This window comes from Nematolebias whitei, chromosome 18, assembly GCF_014905685.2.
Source record: "Nematolebias whitei isolate Nwh7 chromosome 18, NemWhi1, whole genome shotgun sequence".
Lineage (NCBI taxonomy): Eukaryota > Metazoa > Chordata > Actinopteri > Cyprinodontiformes > Rivulidae > Nematolebias > Nematolebias whitei.
The window spans coordinates 40,379,473-40,399,933 of record NC_056515.1 but is presented as its reverse complement, the minus strand read 5'-3'; the positions used below and the strand labels follow the sequence as shown (position 1 = coordinate 40,399,933).

The 20,461-nt window shown below is 44.3% G+C and overlaps 2 protein-coding genes across 2 annotated transcripts in view; one reads left to right on the top strand and one right to left on the bottom strand.

Annotated features, from left to right (window-relative positions):
• The first annotated feature begins 4,317 nt into the window (after positions 1-4,317).
• On the top strand, positions 4,318-5,898 carry ankrd34ba (ankyrin repeat domain 34Ba). The gene has a single exon (XM_037692082.1). The coding sequence runs from the start codon at positions 4,318-4,320 to the stop codon at positions 5,896-5,898; it is 1,581 nt and encodes a 526-aa protein (XP_037548010.1).
• A 1,605-nt stretch (positions 5,899-7,503) lies between these two features.
• oclna (occludin a) overlaps positions 7,504-20,461 on the bottom strand; it is a 15,380-nt gene continuing 2,422 nt past the window's right edge. Inside the window, exons 2-9 of the mRNA XM_037692440.1 lie at positions 19,425-19,503; positions 16,771-17,410; positions 16,521-16,694; positions 12,436-12,566; positions 10,093-10,275; positions 9,809-9,980; positions 9,527-9,568; positions 7,504-8,096 (exon numbers count right to left, since the gene is read on the bottom strand). Coding sequence (XP_037548368.1) covers positions 7,998-8,096; positions 9,527-9,568; positions 9,809-9,980; positions 10,093-10,275; positions 12,436-12,566; positions 16,521-16,694; positions 16,771-17,410; positions 19,425-19,477 — 1,494 coding nt within the window. The 5' untranslated portion in view covers positions 19,478-19,503 and the 3' untranslated portion in view covers positions 7,504-7,997. The remainder of the gene's footprint in view (positions 8,097-9,526; positions 9,569-9,808; positions 9,981-10,092; positions 10,276-12,435; positions 12,567-16,520; positions 16,695-16,770; positions 17,411-19,424; positions 19,504-20,461) is intronic.

Sequence of the window (20,461 nt, the reverse complement as noted above, 5' to 3'; positions counted from 1 at the left end):
ACAGGTCTCCAGTCCCTCACAGGGACACCTGGACAGGTCTCCAGTCCATCACAGGGACACCTGGACAGGTTTCCAGTCCCTCAAAGGGACACCTGGACAGGTCTCCAGTCCATCACAGGGACACCTGGACAGGTCTCCAGTCCATCACAGGGACACCTGGACAGGTCTCCAGTCCATAATAGGGACATATAGGGACAATTTAGAGTTACCAATCAGCCTAACATGCATGTTTTTGGTCTGTGTGAGGAAACCGGAGTATTCGGAGAAAACCCACGCCGCACGGAGAGAACATGTAAACTCCACACAGAAAGGCACCCGGCTGGGATTCGAGCCAGCGACCTTCTCGCTGAGAGCTGGCAGCTCTACCAACTGCACCACTGTGCTGTCCCAAATTAATGTGTCTTTCTAAAAACAAAAACTGTACAAATCATTGTATTTGTTTTTGCTGACATCGTGCACAACTTCTTTGAAAATGGAGTGTAAATAACAACAAAATTCTAAAGGTGCTTCTTTTTCAAGTTGCTTAACGTATAAAGTGTTTCTGTAAAAGTGTTGCAGTGTTTCAGTTTGAGTCATCCAGAAGTCTGAGCTGTTGCTAACTACCACTTTATTCAGTCTAATTGAAAAAATGAAGGACAAACGGCACAAAAGCCGAGAGAAAGTGTCTGCAGAGACTTCACCTTTTCAATCACTAAACTGTTTTTATCCGTGGATAACCTTAACTTTCAGCTTGGATGAAATACATCATGCAATGTGTGCATCTGATTACTTTAAAAAATGTTGCACTAATAAATATATATATTTAAATGCCAACATTTAGACAGTGCAATGTCTTAATGATGCATTCAAGTGCAACGTGTAAATTAAAGAAATTGCACTGAAAAATGAGCTACTCTAATATAAACAGAAAATTGTCCATTAAGTTTACAAGAAGTGTTTTGCTTTTATTACAAATAATAATAATAAAATATCAGTAATATCTGTGGGTTACTGTCGACATTTAAGATTTCTTTGATCCTGTTAGTTCCCAAAGCACACTTTAAAAATGTTTTTTTTTGTTTCACTGCAATATCTTTAAATAATTATTTGTTGTCTGTGCGTCCATCCTAAGATGACATGAGACATGCATAAAGAGATCAAATAAATAAAGTCAAAGGTGGTGGAGAGCATTTCTTCATGAACGGTTGGCGTGTTAGGAAAAACACCAAATTCAAGAAAACTGTTTAATAAAGACACTTCTTCTTTTTCTTTCATGTGTAGCAGATTATTGTCTGCTTATGGAAGAGGATTTAAGTGTTCCTCTGTGGTTTATTAAACCAGCCTGGGGTGCTTCTGCCCCCCCATGGTACTGTAGTCCAGTTGGACCAAATAAAACACAATTACTTTAAGACATTGCAGTGAAACAGAACAAAAAGGGCCTTGGTAGTTATTTAAGCCAGACTAAAGTGATGTTTGTTCATTTTGTAACTGACAGTAAGTCACAGAATTTACTGATGTTTTTTAATAAAATAAGTTGAAGAAAATACAACTGTCTTACTGAAAGTTATTTTTCATTTTTTAATTTAGATCAGCTACAGTTTCAGTGTAGCTTGTTAAATATGTAGGTTGTACTTGAATGCACCATAAAGACTTGTGTGTTGCCACAAGAAGCCTTAAAAGCACAACACATGTTCTTTTAAGTGCAGATGAAACAACCGCCGGGATGAAGTAAAGCCAAATACTAAAATAAATAAACCTAAGCACTTAAATCCAAAAAAGTTCAATCTGGTCCTCTGGACATTCAAAAAAAACAAAAAACAAAAAAAACAAAAAACAAAACAAAGCAAAAAAATATAGAAACGTTTCGTCTCTCATCCAAGAGACTTCCTCAGTCTGAGGAAGTCTCTTGGATGAGAGATGAAACGTTTCTACATTTTTTTGCTTTGTTTTGTTTTTTGTTTTTTTGAATGTCCAGAGGACCAGATTGAACTTTTTTGGATTTTTCTACCTGGATTATTGAGCATGCATCAGGATACTAAGCACTTAAAGTATTTTCTTTATTTACAGGTTCACAATATTAAAAACTCCACAAAAAAAGTTATTTATGAACAGTTAGCTATCAAGTGGCACTCACAGCAGTTACGGTTCCTTTACGGTGGTCCAGCTTCACTCACGGTGTCTTCAAACGTGCCGGCCAGAACAACAACGGAACGTTCAGTGTCTGTCAACAAGTTATGGTTGAGACGTTTCTGTTTGACGCCACGTTGCAGCAGCTCCTGACTGGCAGTGAGCAGTTTCTCCTCCTCAGCTGGAGCTCATATTTCTAACGAGCCAGCTGTTGTACTCAAAGATCCACAGCTGCCAGAGGACAAAGCTGAGATGTTGCTTACTGCGTGGGATTCAGTGAGCGGCCACAGTTCCTATAGTGCAATTTGAGAAATTAAGAGTTAATCCCGTTTTCTTTGTGCTCCTCGCAGATGAGAATCTGTTTTCTGTATCCTCCAAGTTTGGGATCTACCTTTGTCCTCCAGCCTGAGTTGGTCTTGGACCCATCGACCTAACCTGCCCCGCGGGGACGCTCCAGGCCGGTACAAAAGAACGTTAAATCTTGGACCCATCAACCTAAGATTAGACGTTTTCGTACAGACATAGACGTCACTTACCTCTACATCCTGGTCCGACCAGCCGCTCTCCTACAGCGACCTGTGGACCTTACCTACCATACTCACCTCCTGGAAGCTGGACTCGTGAACCCTCGTGTCCAGGCCTGAAACCACTACAACCTGAGTAAGACCTGAGTTTTTACAAAACCTTCCAGAAGATTCTGTCCAGACAAAATTACAGCTTCATTCTGCATCCACAGTTACCCGTGTCCTCCTGATTCCAGCCCCTTGTAAATAAATGTACCAGTTCTTACCTTCAGCCTCGAGTCTTCCTGGGTTTCTGTTAACGCTGCTCCGAGGAAATGAACGTTGCAACTGTATCGGTTAAGAATCAGGATCTGGTCACGGCGCCGCTCGTCCAGCTGATGATCCACCGGAGTGCCGAGTTATTTGCTGAGCTGACTTGATTAGATAAATCCAGCCCACGGTCATTTCTTCGTAGTGAAATAAAACAAGCAGCTTCATGGAAGTAATTTATTTGTTTTCAGTCCCATCCCAAAAAATAAATGACTAAGAATAAAAACATCCATGTGTCGTTGATAAAGGTCTACTTCCAAACACCTTTTTACTCCAACTCTGCTGCTAGTTTTTCTTTTGGGGATTTAATCTTCTCTGTGAAAGGTCTCCTTGAAAAAGGCGACGCCAGCAAGCTAGCCACATGGTTCATGCCCACCATAGGCTTTGGACATAATAACAATAATCATAATAATAAATAAAGTGTTATGTGTTGTCATTGTATGTTCCCATACAAGGATGAAATTAGTTCTCTAGATTTAATCCATCACACCTGGGATGCACCCAGATGATGCAATGGGCAGCTATGAAGGCCCCTGGGGAGCACTTGGGGATTGGGTGTCTTGCTCAGAGACTCCACGACATGAGGGGATGGCTGGGGATTGAACCTGGGACTTTCAGGTCCCGAGTCTGCTGCTCTGTCCCATCTCGGCCCCATCAAACTGATAATATCTGTGTTTTTGGTCCCACTCTCTATCCACATTGTGATTGGTTCATTTTCCTGTCAGTTATTAAACAAACTTCTCCTGGAGAGCCTTTAACTCGGCTACGCCTTCTCTCCTGACAGTGAAGTCCTAACCAATGAGAAAACGCTTTAACATGTTACTGCCTGGAGATGCAAAAAAAAAAAAAAAAAAAAATCTGGATAATTTTCATGAATTTAAAAGTAGTTTACAGAAAATAAGAAACAAGCAAAAATTAAGAAAAAATCACTAAAATATGAACTAAATTAACGTAACATTGCATTGGTGCTCATTGTGTAGGCCTTCTCTGAAGGCCTTGAAGGTCCTGAGGTCTGTTTTGCTTCAGGATTAGTGACGGCAGAGCGATGATATTTAGCCTCTGTCCACATTTGTATTTTTCTATACCATCAGCAAATTATCTAAAAAATAATTAATTAGATTTTAATGAAACCGTTTAGAAAGCAATCATCAGGTTGACATCTACGACTTATAGAGTCGACCCAAAGCAATCTTACCAAACAAAAGAAGTCAAGCACCAACAGATCATGTGAGATCTTATTGGACACGATGTTATTTTCAAGGTTACATCGTTTGGTTTAAAGCTCTGCTCGGTGAATGCCCCTTTTAACTTTTCCTTCTTTTATTCGCAGGAATCTTTCCTACAACGTTTTAAACACGAACAGTAGCGACCTCAAAAGATGGAGGCAGGAACTTGTAATCTTGGCGCAGCGATGGATTCAAGCAACCCGTTGCTGAGAGCGGTTTTCCTTCGACGACTGAGGCTCACTCGGCTCCTCCTGGAGGGCGGAGCTTACATCAACGAGAGCGACAGCCAAGGCCAGACGCCACTCATGGTGGCCTGCAAGACCAAGTATGTGGACTCCCAGAGCGCCAGTCGGGGTATGCTCATCCAATTCCTCCTGAAGAAAGGAGCAGATCCCAACATTCAGGATAAGGAAGGCCGCTCTGCGCTGATGCACGCCTGCCGGGAGCAAGCTGGAACTGATGTGGTGGCCCTCCTTCTGGCCAGTGGAGCAGACCTCAGCCTCGAGGATCAATCTGGGACATCAGCGTTGGTCTATGCAGTCATGGCTGGAGACTTGAAGGTGCTGAAACTTTTGCTGGACACATGTAAGGCCAAGGGGAAGGAGGTGATCATCATAACTACGGAAAAGATTCCAAGTGGAAACCTGTCAGCCAAGCAGTACCTCAGCATGCCTCCAACTGGTCTCGATGAGCCGACAGAAACGGTCACACCAACAGCTCCTGCATCTCCGTCTGAAGTTCAGCTCATCACTTCTCCTCAGTACGCCTCGTCTTCTTTACACCCCCCCAAGCCCGTGTTTTCTTTCAAAGAAGGACAGATCTGTGGTGTCAGCTCCCACCCGTGCTCCCCATCTCGGTTCCGAGGACTCGGACCAGCAGCATCTAACGGAGCGCAGCAGCCTCTGGTGCGGTTAAACTCTGAGCCTTGGATAAAGATTCCAGCATCTCTGCTTTCCCAGCAGCCTCTGGGGCCCCTCAACAAGACGGATAGTTTCTCCTTCAGAATCCCCAAACTGGACGAGGATGGGCTCAGTGACTCCAAAACGTTCAAATGTTACGAGGGAAGGCTAAGAAAGGAAGGAGGTGCAGAAGGAGGTGGGGAGATGGATTGTGCCAAACATGGAGGACAAAATGTTTCTTTATCCGGTCTCCTGTCGTCCCACTCTGCCTCCCACCCCAACCTGCATTCTGAGATCCTCGGGGCAGATTCGGTTCCCTCTTCCTCCGCCCTCTCAGGTGGTAAAAGCCTCGGCACAGCCATTCACAGCAGCGCCTCAACGAGCCTTCGTAGTGTCAACCAGATGTACAAACTGGGCGCAGACGTCTACGGTTCTGACCCGCAACTAGCTGTAGCGCTCCCCGAAGAACAGAAACCCAGAACCTCAGCAGACAGCAAGAAACTGGCACCGTTGCGCTGCTCAAGTACAACGGGCTCCAGGGACCTCCCGGCAGGACAGAACAGAAGAGTGGCTTCTTTCTACGAGCGCAGAGGGTCTGGAACGTTCTTACTGGACCACAACCTTCAGGCGAGGCCCAGATCCCTGCCTCCTCTTACCAACACCTCCGTCCTCGCTGGTTCTAGCCCAGACAACGGAAGCTGCTTCTCCGAGAGAGAGTTCGGCCAAAGGAGCTTTCTTCCCTCGGCTCCACCCGGACACCCTAAAGATCTGAGCAGAAGGTTGCTGCTGAGGAGACACTCCATACAGACCGAACAGTTCAAAACGACAACCTGAAGCTCACGAGGAGCCAGTTCAGAGTGCTACATGTAGTTTCTGTTATGGTGTGATGTTCGGTCTGTGCAGGTAAACTCATCAAAAGATTAAAAAATTAATCCTGGGGGTTTATTGAGAAGACTGTAAGAGATGGAGACATTTGTGTTGTCACAGCTACCACCACCACAAGTCTCAGCTCTGTATGTGTAACAATGGCCAAATTAAAGCCTTTTAAATGTAGCTTTGGTGGCCATCTTGGGTTTTTTATTTGAATTCAGCATTTATTGGACATTGTTCTCAGCTACCACCACACCAAACTTCATCTTAATATCCTGATTTATAATATGTTTCCTTTTGACCTCAGGTGGCCATCTTGGATTTTTAATTTGCAACCAGTCTTTTAGGGATTGTACATTTCTGTTCATGTCCAAATCTCAGCTTTAAAATCAAATTGTGCGGAATTAGACAAAAGCTGATCACTTGTGCCTCCTTGTAGCAACAAAGACGTGAGTTAAAAGCATAAAACCTGCAGAGGTCAGAGGTTTTCCTTCCACTTGTGAACATGAAGGTCAGATTATCGCATGAAGGTCAGATTAGCACGATAGTCCGATTAGCTCCAGTCTTTGATTTTCAAAAACAAGTTCAAACTGATTGCAGATCTTTAATTCACTGATAATTAATAGGTTATTAAACATAACTTATGTATTTTCCAGTGGATGCAACTCTGCTCAACCGGTGTCACAAACAGGGTAATAAAAATACACAGGTTCACGCAGCCTCCCCGCACACTAATATTCTGCAAGTTGCACCTGGACTGTAGGGCTTTTACTGCTTTACTCTTCTCTGCAGATTTGGTAGAGTTTGGTTGATCGGTTATTTTGCATGGCTATTCTTCATCATGCACAAACTTTCATTTGGGTTGATGCTGGAGCTTCGGGAAGGTCTTAAAACTGAACAATGCGTCAGTCTCATGGACAGAAAACACAAGAGCCTGATAAATGAAAGCTCTGCCTCTCGTTCTGCTTTTGGAAACTCTAGGAACCACAAGTAAACAGAAGCCAGTTCTGATGTGTTTGGGATCATCGTTCCGTTGGAGAATCCAGCTGTGTCCAAGTTTCAACTGTCCAGCATGATGCTACCACCACCGTGCTCCACAGCTGGTACGGTGTCCTTTGGTCACCAAACCTCTCTCCAGAAGACATTTGGCCTGTCCAGGTGAACAGCTGCAGGCTTCGGTCCAACTTGAAGGTGAGGTCTTTGGAGCAAGAGTTTTTCTTGATCCTCTCGGTCCGTGGCAATGAACCGCCTTCAGCGCTGTTGGACAGAGACTCCGGCGTTTCAGCAGCTCCTAGATCATGGAAGGCTTGAGCCTTGGTGGTTCCCGTGCTGGTCCTGAACATCCTAACCAGTTTTTTGTCCTCCTTAGATCTTCAGAGTTTTTTGGACGTTCCCCACTGATCCGAGCGTTGGACAACCAAATAAATGACGTCAATTATATATAATTTTATACCAGTAAAGAGAAAGTACCAACCACCGGAAGGAGTAGACGAAAACTCCGATAACAATTAAAAAATCTACATCAGCTTCAGAAAACCATTAATGTAAGAAACTGCCGTCAGCTTGAAGTCCTGAAACAGCTTTAATAAAAGATTTATTACAGTAAAAATGCAGCCAAATTAGTGTCAAAAATCATCAAATGCATCAAACCATCAGAATCATTTAAACCAACAATAAAGAAAACAGTAAAATGTGTCGCCCCATCCCGTAAATATTTACATGCTTACATGACAGGAAATGAAAAAAGACATAAGAAAACAAAAACTATTGAAAATATCTAAATGCTCCTATTAATGCAGTCAGTTTGGACTGCTGTGTCTGTTAAAATAAAATAAATATAAAAAACAGACTTCTAATACAAACCGTGGTATAATACAAAACACGATTGTTTCTCGGCTGCTTAAAGACAACCAGCGTGGATTAACCTGCGTATGTCGGCTGGATCTTCAGGGCTTCGTCCAAAAATGCCAGTCTGATTTTACAGAGTCCTCGTGTCCACTGCAGGACAGACGGTTCGTCCTAACGTCCCCTGCAGGACCGACGGTTCGTCCTAATGGTCTCGTTCAGGCCATGCGGTCGAAACTATTGACCTGCGTCTTGATGTGGTTCAGTTTTTGCTTCAGATATTTACACCTCCGCTTCTTCACCTGATAATCTGAAGACTGTAGGGACAAAATAAAACGTGTAAGTCCCAGAAAAGACCCGACTAACAAACAAAAAGAAGTTTAATTCAACGGGTCTTCTAAACAGGTCGTATTCAGTTTCTCATGAACATTTAAGCAAATCTTACAGTACATGCGCCATTATCGAGAATTCAGACGCTCAGAGATTTATCGTGAAGGCAAACGTCCAGTTTAGCTCACTGAAGTGGACAAAGTCTTCAACGTGTCCTGCAGCTACGTCGAGCTTCAGGACGTTCCTCAGAACGAGGGTCAGTCTCTTGTAAAACAGGAAAAAGAAATGCTACATGATGTTTTTGAGTGTTTGGGTTCCTCCAGTCCCTGAATTTGAGTTTTAGTTTCATGATTCTTGGTGACGCTGATTGCAAACATTAAATGGGACCAATTTGTCTGAAACTCGGGATTCTGTCGGTCACAGTTGAAGCGTAGCTACAATAAAAACTACACACCTCTATTTTCTTTGTTGGTGGGAAGACTTGAAAATTCATCAGAGTATCAAATACTTATTTTCTACACAATATACACAGTATACACAGTATATATAGTGAAGCGCTCAACGTTCACGTTACAGCCGGAAAACTATATTTTTTGTCTCCGATCAAGCAGAATTGAACTTGTGCGCTCTTCTCTCACCACAAAGTGCACCACTTCCTAAATTGGGACTCTACAGCAGTTTATATAGTTTTACTTCCTCTCTTTATGTCCTATGTCCTTTATAAAGAAACTAGAGCGTTTCTGGAGAAACTTTGATGAGAACTGCCACACTGCAGCCATTTTATTTTTTTGATTTGACAGTACTATATGTTGAGGTTCATTCTTAGTTACCAACACACCAAATTTCAGCTCAATATCTCAAAGAATGATCGAGTTATAGCCAAATTGGAGTTTTCTGAGGTAGCTGTGGCAGCCATCTTGAACCAAAATGGCTCCAAAAGTTATTAAGTGTTTTGTTCCGAGACCTCTCCACTCGAGGTCATGTGACCTCACTGTGGCAGTTAGAGGCTTGTCAAGTGTTCAGTCAGGCGTTTTGAATGGGAAAAATGGCGTCTTTGTTTGTAAATTACGTCGTCATGGTAACGCAAAATGCCAATAATAGTAACAGCACACATCAAGGAGCTGAGCCGGTCATTTTGATACCACTTGTGGGGGTACACGTTGCGGTTCGGGCCACATTAAAGTTGATACAAGAGCATGACCCTTTTTAGGCGGATAATAATGGGGGCGGGGCTTCCTTTCAAGGCAGTCCCCAGTGAAGGAAACGTGCTGCCCACAATGGGAGATTGGCCGAGTCGTGCATACAGTGACGCTCCGGTACAAATCCGTGGACCGCTGAAGCCCTACTGCCCGTGTTTTCAAAAGTAATATCGAACCAGGATTATAAAGAGTTTAAGAACTTTAGGTGAGATACAAACCTTTTTGAGGCTCCTTATCCTGTTGTACTCATCCAGAGCGTCCTGTCAATCAGCAGAGAAACGTTTCAAAAACAAAATTCAGTCTCAGATTTTAAAACACCAAATTCACACAACTCTCCTCCATGTCTACGCAGCTCATCTGAGTCATATAGAGACTAATCGGTGCTTTAGTGACTGCACACTGATGGAATTGAACCTACGACTCTCCTGTTGGAGGGCAACTGCTCTGAACACTGAGCCGCACAACGTCTAACAGTCCTCCTCGGTATATGGCCTTCTCACCAGGTACTGAGGACTTCCGTCCTCCAGCTGGTCCAGCTCGTTGTCCAGCTCCGACAGGTTCTTGTTCACGGTGTCCAGTTCTGCCTGCAGGTCTTTGTACTCCTGGTGGTCCCGGTCAAACTCATGCTTGTAGTCGTTGCGTTGCTGTTCGTTTTTTATCGGAGGGAACTCACTGAAAGAAAGACGGGACAACACCAGACTGACTGAAATCTGACAGAAAGGAACCAACCTGCAACGCTTCGATACGAGTTTCTTTCTGGTGACTGTATTTTATATTTTCGTACCCGTCAAAGTCGTTGTCGTCCAGTTCGTCACCAGAGGAGTTATAATCCGTGTCGTAATCCTGCCCATCAGTGCGGCGAGGACGGCCTGGACGCCTCTTTTTGGGACGTCCTGCTGAACTTGTGATCTCAGAGTTAGCGCTGTAAGGAGTGGCACTTTGCACGGGCCGATCTTCGACAACAGGTCTGTGTGACAACACATTCAAACATTATTCTGATTCACATGCACATGGAAACAAAGACAGAGACTCAAACGTTTGGTATAGACTTAAAGGTCACAAAAGACCTGCTCTGTAAAAGGAAGTGAAATAGAACTTCCTCTTTCCTGATTATAGACAGATAAACAAGTTGTTGGTTAAAGTTGGCCTAGCTGCAGGTGGCACCTTGGATAGCTTTTCTATCCTGATGTATAAGTGGTAATCCAATGTCCTCCGTCGCTGGGTGATTTGAACAGTGAATGTTTGTAGTTTTTGGACCAAGGTAATAAAGTGGGTAGGAGTTACGCTGTGTAGAAGAATGGAGGTCGTTTATTTTTCCTTTTCTTGTCTGATGCAGCAAAGAGTAACAGACCCCGGAGAGTGGAGGGAGTAGTTTTATCCACCATCAGGACCTAAGTCTGCAGTTTTAGGTAGGATTCTATGTCGCCCGCTCTGGCCCCCGGAATGCATTTAACTATGGTCGCTGGAGTCCCTAAAGCCACGTTTTGGACAATGGAGATGCGAATGACCAGGGTCTGCTTCTCTGCGGTTGTGTCACTGAGCGAGGAAAATCGATTAGCAAGGTGAATGAATCGGTGGTGAACTGGGGGCTTAGCCTTAGCACTACAGTGTTTCCCCTAGGTTACTTGCCTTGGCAAGGCCCTCATCTCTTTGAGGAGTTTTGTTGGGGATGGGGGGCGCGTGAGAGAAGTGGAGCGCCACATCAGCTGTAGCTTTACGTCTGTATTGCGTGCAGCTAGCTTAGCGCTACGTCAGTGCCAGCAGTTGTCGACGGGGTGGGAGGTGGAGTTGTTGGCGAAGGACATTTTGGTAGGCAGGGCGTTCGGTTCTGTTGACAGGGCGGGGCGCCCTTCTTGCACAATGGTATGGGAAACACTGCACTACACTTACTCTTGACCGTCACTCAGCCGGCCTGGGGTCCCGACTACTTGGGTTCTGCTGGAAGACCACTAACGGGAGCTAGTCTCAGTGGCTCAGCGCTGTCTAAGGAGACCTAGCTAACGGGTTTTATACAGCGTGGAGCAGAGCTTCCAGTTCAGACAGCCACTCCTCCAAAGCTACCATAAGACTACATTTGTTACATGTATCGATACTGCTAATGGAGTCAGAAAAATGCTTAACATCTGACACAGAGCAAGTGAGAACAGAAGCCGGGAGAGAACCAGAAGCCATGCTAAGATACTGCTAGCACGAGCTAGCAGATCCCAAATACACGAATAAAACCAAGACGTGTTGAAAGACAAAATGTGTTTCAGGGACAATCCAACAGTAGAAAACAACTGTATTGAGGGTGTTTGTGTACTAAAATGTAAAACTGTGCAAAAGATTGATGAATCCAGAAGAATAAGACTCCGCAAGCAAACAAATTACTCAAGCTACAGCAGAGAAAACAGGATGTGACACAATATGCAGTGTTTTCCCTACCGTTATCCAAGGAGGACGCTCTGCCCTGTTAACAGAACCAAGCCCCCCACCTACCCCCCGCCCCAACTGCGCAACTGCCAGCACTGACATAGCACCAAGCTAGCAGCATACAATACAGACACGCTAGCTAAAAAGTTACAGACGTAGCGCTCCGTTTCTCTCACGCATATTCCTCCGCCCTGTCAAAAATCTGCTAAGACATGAGCGCCCTGCCAAGGCCATTCACCTAGGGGAAACACTGATGCGTCTTACCACGAACGTGCAGCATCAGAGCTCCTTATCAACCGATAAGCATCCAGGTAAGAATCTTACATGGAACTCCATATTCTGAATAATGGCACCAAGAGTTGAGCCATTCTTTGTGCAGATGTATTACCTGGTTCCTCAATCCCTAACCCACCCTGTACACATGGCCACCTGATATACCACAACACTTTATTTATAAAAGTGCTTAAAACAGCAACAAGGCCCACCAAAGTGGTATCACTAGGGTCTTTGTTTGGGCTGGGTTGTTTGGTGAGGTTTTGGTTGCTTCAATTGTTGACGGTTTAGACTTTTTTCTGGTCTTTAAGGTTTCAAGCCTCTCTTGCTAAAAATCTGTGATCTTGATGAGATCTGTTCCTAAAGACTAAAGTTAAAATGAATGGGTGGGATAAATGTTTCATCTGTGGATTGTCGAGCACGGTTGTGGGTCAGTTCTCACAGGGGGGTGTAGCTGACGGGAGGTTTGTCGTAACTAATGGTCTCATCGTCCAGGTAGCTCCTGGAGCCGCGCAGCTTCTCGGGGTAGTCCGCCACCAAAGCAGCCGGAGGAACAGCAGACACGTCGTTCACCTTCACACAAGAGTCAAAAACAAGTTTTAGTAAACACTTCCAGCTAAAACTATCCACAGCTTTTAGCCTGAAAATCTTCATTCTTTAAAATAAATCATTTTATAGAGACTAATCAGTGCTTCAGAGGTCCCCCAACCCTGGTCCTTGTGGTCCACTGTACTGCATGTTTCCCTGATTCGACACACCTGATTCAAATATTATAATCACCTAGTCAGAATGTCACCAGGTTTAGCAACAGCCAGTCAATGACTCGTTCGTTTCAGTCAGGTGTGTTGAAGCAGAGAAACGCTGAAACCATACAGGACGGTGGACCACAAGGATTTGAGTTAGGGACATCTGCTTTATATCACATTCAGACATAGATGAGACACATGAGGGGTTCAGTGTCTCGCCCAGGGACACTTTGACATGTGACTGCATACTGGAAGAATCGAACCCCCAACTCTCTCATTGAGAATGACCACTAACCACTTAGCCACGCCCACCCCACAAATCTTTGTGATACATTTAAACATTCAAAGTTCTTAGACTCCAAAACAAAGACTAAAATAGGAGACGGTATGAAGCCAGTATGACGACGCCCATTGAACCATCCTGAACTCCCCACAGCTTCTCTGAGGGCACTGGACACGCCTCTGGATGTTGGAGGACCACGCTCCAGCTTTGGGCACGTATGGGTTTTCTGTTGTTCCCGGTTGAACAGGATGTCAAACCCATAGGTGTTGTGTTAACTATATGTGAAGAGAACGTGTCCCCCTAAAATAAAATAAAAACATTTGTTTGGACCCCCGACATTTACCATTCATTCAACCTTTATTTCTACAGATTAGTCTCATTGATCCACGAGGACTCATTTACAAGAGACCTGATTTAAACAAAGAACACAGATGAGGTACAGACAATAGACAATCATATAAAAAATATAAAATGAAAAGCACATTAAATGACACAAAAGCAAAAACAGCTACATTATAAAGCGATGTAGAAAACTAAACACAGGAACACGTCTGCGCTGGGTTTTGCCATGAACTTAGATGTTTAAAATCCCTTAGAGAGGTCGAGAGTTGGAAATATGAGTTCATCCAGCGCCGTTTCTATTGATACATGAACTAATCCATTCCACTTGATTAATAGGGGCAGTAAAAGTCCACTCCGGGTTTTCCTGGTTACCTATAAAACCACAGCAGTGTTCCCCCGAGGTCACTGGCCTTGGCAGGGCGCTCATCTCTTCGGTGGGGTTTGTCAACGGGACGGGGGAGGAGGCGGAGACCCCTTTTTGTTGAGTGCTACGCTAGTGTTGGCAGTTGTAGATTGGGTGGGTGGGGGTGATGTTAGGATGCGTGAGAGAAGCGGAGCGTGCAGTGTGCACCCCCCCCCCCCCCCCCCACACACACACACACATTACAAATGCTTCTGATGCCGATGGTCAAACCTCCAGATTAAACATACAGTTTCTGAAGTCGGTTGATGAAATCAAGAGGACTTGTTTAAAGAAGTTGTTTGTGTTTGGTGTGAGAAGCCCCGCCCCTAAACCTTTTTCAGCACACCTGAATGTCTGTCCTGTCGCCAACAGCAGAACAGAACCTCAGCACTTCACGCTGGTTCCCACCAACACCAGGAACTGCATCGTTTGACTCGGTGTCGTGTTGCTGCCGAGCCGTTTTTCTCTTTAGAGGAAAGTAGCAGTCCAACCTGTTTTTCCAGTTGTCCCCTCTAAAGTAGACTCGACAACATGAAGGACTCAACGCTACTCTCTTGAAAACATCCCAAAACAGATGTTAAAATTACACACAGTATGTCAGCGCAGCCACTTCATGAAATCTGACCAGGACGACCGATGAGTTTTTACTACAGGAGCTGCTCCAGCTCTGTCGGCGGTGAGACTGAAACCGGCGTGTGTGCGGGGCCGCACCTTGAAACTGAATCTCTGATTGTAAACAGGCCGTCACGGAGCCGGTCTGACCACCTGCTCCCTCCCCCTCACTGTGACTCAACAGAAAATATGCAGCTGCCGGATCCTTCGAGAGATTTCAATCAAGAGTTCGGTTCTTTTCTGGTCTATGGAGGGACAAACCTGAAGGTGTCCAACACTTCGTCCACTGGGAAGGTCCAGACTAAAATCAGACTTTATGGGGACTGCCTAGAGGCAGCCACCTCTTATCATCCACCTGAAGAGTCTTGCTCTTCCTTTAACTTTAATGTGACTCATATCAACGTGCACCCCCACAAATTTACATCCAAACAACGGGCTCGGCACCGTGATGTGCTGCTACTTTTACTGGCGTTTCAAGTTACCATGGCGACGTAACTCGCAAACAAAAAGGACATTTCTCCTCATTGAAACAAACTATAAATCAGCCATTTTTAGAAATATAAAGCTAAAATTTGGTGCCCCATAAATACTGAATTCAATTGAAAAATTCAAGATGGCCACCAAAGCTAAATTTAAAATGGCTTAAAATCAGCTATTTTTACACGGAGCTGAAATTTGTTGAGGTTATAGCTGAGAACGTCCCCATCACATACTGAATCGAAATCAAAAATCCAAGATGGCCGTCATAGGTTAAAAAAAAAGGTGTAACTCGTTGATTTTTACACATATTGAGCTGGAATTTGATACGGGGGTAGATGAGAGGGAACCTCAACACAGTCCTGTCAAATCAAACATTTGAAAATGGCCACGATGTGACGGCCCCCGTCACTTTCTCCAGGAACATTCTAGTTCTCTTTAATATTTTACAGCTGCTGAATATCTAAATCCAAAGTTTCATTCTTTCCACTTGTTCATTTTAACCACTACCTGACGTCCAAATGTTTGCTAAATTGTCTAATGTTTGTACAATAGTTCTGCTTTAATAGATTGTACTTAGACCCCTCCTTTATTTTTCCTTCCAAAATTTGATCAACGTTCCAAAACTTCTTGTGAGGAGAAACATCTACCTCATGCAACAAGTAGTTTTACTTAAATACTCACGTCTTCTCTTAAAACCTTGTGAATATTTCACATTTAAAAGTCTTACTGCTGAGGCAAAATACTGAATAATTATGTTTTTAATCATGGCCCTAATTAATTAACGTTGTTGTATTTTCGTCAATGACATTACGGAGTTCTCACAACAAAGAACGAGTCTGGACTCGTTTCTTTGTCTCCACAGGCAGAGACCAGCCACTTTATTAGGAACGTCTTGCACCAGGTCGGACTTCTTTTAGCCTTCACAACATCTTGAATTCATAAATTCACTGAAGTGTTGGAAATGTTCCTCAGAGGTTTGGTCCATATTCACATCATGTGGATGCTGCAGACTGATCAGATGAACGTCTGTCTTCTGTTCCACCACATCCCAGAGTGTTCAGAGGAGGTGATGTGTTGGAGAATCTGCAGACAGCAGTGACACCAGGTGTCTTCTGCTGCTGTGGTCCACCTGCTTCAAGGCTGGACGTGTTCTGCAAACCTTAGTTTGGTTATTTGACCTGCTGCCTTTCTGTCGTCTCCAACTAGTCTCACATTCTCCTCTCACATTAGGAAGACCATTTTGTCCAAAGAGCTGCCGCTCGTTGAATATTTTCTCTTTTGAACAATTCTCTCCAACCCTCAGAGATGGTTGTGTTTAAACACTGCAGGAGATCAACGGTTTCTAAAGAACCAGCTCTTCGTGCCACACCCGCTCCCTCCACCGCCCTGATGCCGTTTGAACATCAGCCGGTCACATCTGCACCACTGAAACAATGAAACACCTAATAAAGTGCTCTGTGAGTGCATGTCTCCACAAACAGCCCAGATGATGCTTCATCATTTCAGCTACTAGACTTTACTTCTAGCAACACCTGAACATCCACATAAGAGGATTTAGAACTCTAAAGTCTCTGTCATCATCAAAGGGTGATGAGTTCATCGTTTGTGCTGTTCAAATCATTTCTGTACATTTTTAACCCAAACATCTTTTAGGGACTTACCCACGCCTCCACTGAGGTCCCCTGAGGTGGTCCAATGTCATCTACAGGCTTCACTTTCTTCCAGAAAATGTTGCTCTTGCCAAAGCTTTGAATTTTCTGACGAGTCTTGAGCGCGAAGACGAGCATGATGATCAGAGCGGCGGTCACCAGGAAGCCGAACACGATGGCGATGGCCTGAGATGAAGGACAAAGAAACGAGTCAGGAGCCACCAACCAAAGATCTGAAACACAGCTGGATGTGCGTGCTCACCTCCTGTGGCTCCACCACACAGTAGTGGTAAAGGTACTGATTCACAAACACTCCTGACAACTGTGGTTGTTGGTACTGAGCACACAGACCGGCAATCTGGTTGCCATAAATGGACCCAGTTGATTGAGCCGTGGGGTTTACTGCCATCAAGTACACAATGGAGGCAATGAGCATGAACAGTGCAAGGATGGCGCAGATGATCACCACAGCCAAGTAGAACTTCCTGCTCTCCGACAGGCTCTTGTGAGACACAATGATGATGAAGACCACCAGGACAAATATGCCCACAATGATTGCCATTACAATCATGAACGCTTTGCCTGACCGGGGGTCGTTGTAGTTTCCTCCGAGTGAGCCGTAGCCATAGTTGTTTCCAGCTCCATATGCACCGCCTCCAAAACTGTTGTATCCGCCGCTCATGGTTCCGTAGCTTCCACCGTAGCTGCCCCCATAGCCAGCCATGACTCCCTGACTGTCCCACGCCAACGTTGAGGCAACGCAGGCAAATATGGCCACGCACAACACGATGACGAGGATGGCCATGATTTTCAGGATGCCCGGGGGGGACGTCCAGCGATAGAAGTGCTGGAACTCATCATCGGGGTAGTAAGAATAGGCCGGCTGAGACGCAGCAACACTGCTGTAAAGAACAAATTAATAATGCTGTGACAACTTGGATTTACATCGTTTCACATATTTTGTCTGACGGAACAACGTAGAAAATTTCAAATAACTTTATTTACAGTTCAGAGAATCTACAGAGCTGAGGGTTTGTCCTTTACAGTGTTTCATTTAGACACATTTAAATGTTTTAGATCAAACAAATTTAAGGGTTTTTACTCTACAGAAGGCCACACTAATCTATAAAACAATTTAAAAACTGCAATTTTGCATTTTGTCTAGATATTCAGGGTGTCTCTGCTTGATATTACCATATGTTTAATTAACAATAACTTTAAGGTCTTAAAAAAAGTGTAAACAGGTTATATGTGCATATTTATATATAGTAGTCCCTCGTTTATCTTGGGGGATCCGTACCCTGAAGCCCCGTGACGAGAAAAAAACCGCCAAGTTGGAACGCTCAAAAGATCACAACACGTCATGATTTCAGCTCTCGGACACGCCCACTTTTCAGCTGCAGCCACGCCCACTTTTCAGCTGCAGCCACGCCCACTTCTCCGCTGCAGAGCGAGACATGACTCGATGCAGGAGGAAGCTTCTCTGCAGCTGTGGGCTGCACACAGGTCCTAAATTATTTTAAATTAAAATTCCATGCCGATCGTGCAGCTCAGCCATCAATCATCCAGTTGTGTCTCCAATCTTATTTTGGAAAACAGCGATACAGCGAGTCCGTGAAAAACAAACCACAAAGTAGCGAGGGACTACTATACACACATTTGCGTGTATGCGCATACGTGAATGCACACGCATATATACATATACATATGTATACACATAAGCATGTATGTGTATGTGTGTGTGTAAATAAATGTACACAGACGTCATGTATACCCACACGTACACACACATTTACACACATACAGCAGGTGAAATAAGTATTGAACGTGTCACCAGTTTAGTAAGTAAATATAATTCTAAAGGTGCTGTTGACATGAAATGACCACCTTGTGTTGGGAACAAGCCATCCAACACACAGACAAATAAAACAAACATAGATGTCCATAAATTAAGTTGTGTAATAATGAGAAACGACAGTAGAAAAAGTCTTGAACACATGAAGATGAAAAGTCATGAAAAGTCATGACAGCTGCTGAAATCTGTTAGTAATAAAAAAGCAAACGTGCCAGTGAATAAGAACATCAGCTGCCACACGACTCCGCTGCTGAAGGAAAAGCATGTTCAAGCACGTTTAAAGTTTGCTCAACAACATGTAGACACGTCTGAAGTACTGCGAGCGTACAGCATCTACTCTGGTGAGATGAGGACACAATTTAACTCTTTGTGTGCCATAACCCGTGCCCCCATGTCTGGAGGACAAAAACACCACGACAACGTGACGTTTGGAGGTGGGAACATCATGGTGTGGGAATGTTTTTCAGCATGCAACACTGGTAAACTTCATTTAATTGGAGGAGGAATGAATGGAAAAATGTACCATCTTGAAAAAATCTGCTGCCATCAACCAGGATGATGAAGATGAGACGAGGGTGGACATTTCAGCAAGACAATGAGCCCAAACACAGCCAAGGAAACGCTCTACTGGTTTCAGTGGAAGAAAATAAAGCTGATCGAATGGCCCAGACAGTCACATGACTTGGATTCAATAGAAAAATCTATGGACGGAACAAAAGGTCATCGAAGGAGCCACAGAACCTTCAGGGTTTGAGGAGTGTTTGTGTGGAGGATGGGTCAGAATCACACCTGAGCTGTGCATGCGACTAGTTTCTCCAAGCAGGAGGCGTCTTGATGCTCCTCCAACAAAAGCTTTTGTACGAACTATTAAACACATTTCAGTAAATCATGTGTTCATTACTTTCCTTGTGTCATTTCTCATTTTTACAGATACACATGCAAATACAATATATCATCCATAGGTAAGGCAGCACATGCACACTGTCTACATGCAAAGTGTGTACAGTACATGTCATGGTATTGGCTGTAAGTTTGATGAACACATATGGAGTGAGACTTACTATCCTTTCTCCTCCTCATAAGGAGGTGGACTCCCATTGGGCCTGGAGGACATTACTGCTGGATCCAGTGAGTGCTGACCTGGAACAAAAAAACAAAACACCACCTGTAAGAAGGTTTCTATGTTGGAGGACACGTTAAAATAAAGGCCAAGCATCCTTTGAAGACTGTGATTCACCTCTTTGTGCCAGAGTTAAACACAGAGATTATTTTAGGTCGAGTAAACAGCTGACAGACACTCCAGGGAAACAACGTTATGCGTGAAATATCTCACAAGATGTCTGTGAGCGAGGTGCTGAAAATGTTCGTAAAAACATCTTGTAGTAGATTGGTGCCGTTCTTTAGGACCCGTCCAAACAGGTTATGTGGCCCTGCAGCTTTGTTCATCCTCAAAGTCCTTTGAACACCTTCAGCAGAAGCTACAGCACCCACCTTCAGACTCTGGGAGAAGGATCTGTCTGTGCGGGACTTGCCTCAAAACGTGCATAGAAATTATTTCAGTGATCTGGCAGAGAGGAGTTCTTAAAGTACATCTGACGGGACATGGCTTTTCATCATAATGATGTTAAAACCTGCCACGAGGAGCGGACCTCCCTAACCATAGAGAAGAATACTGCAAACATAGAGAGGAATACTGCAGCCAAAGAGAGGAATACTGCAACCAAAGAGAGGAATACTGCAACCAAAGAGAGGAATACTGCAACCATAGAGAGGAATACTGCAACCAGAGAGAGGAATACTGCAACCAAAGAGAGGAATACTGCAACCAAAGAGAGGAATACTGCAACCAAAGAGAGGAAGACTGCAACCAAAGAGAGGAATACTGCAACCAAAGAGAGGAATACTGCAGCCAGAGAGAGGAATACTGCAGCCAAAGAGAGGAATACTGCAACCAAAGAGAGGAATACTGCAACCAAAGAGAGGAATACTGCAACCAAAGAGAGGAATACTGCAACCAAAGAGAGGAATACTGCAACCATAGAGAGGAATACTGCAACCATAGAGAGGAATACTGCAACCAAAGAGAGGAATACTGCAA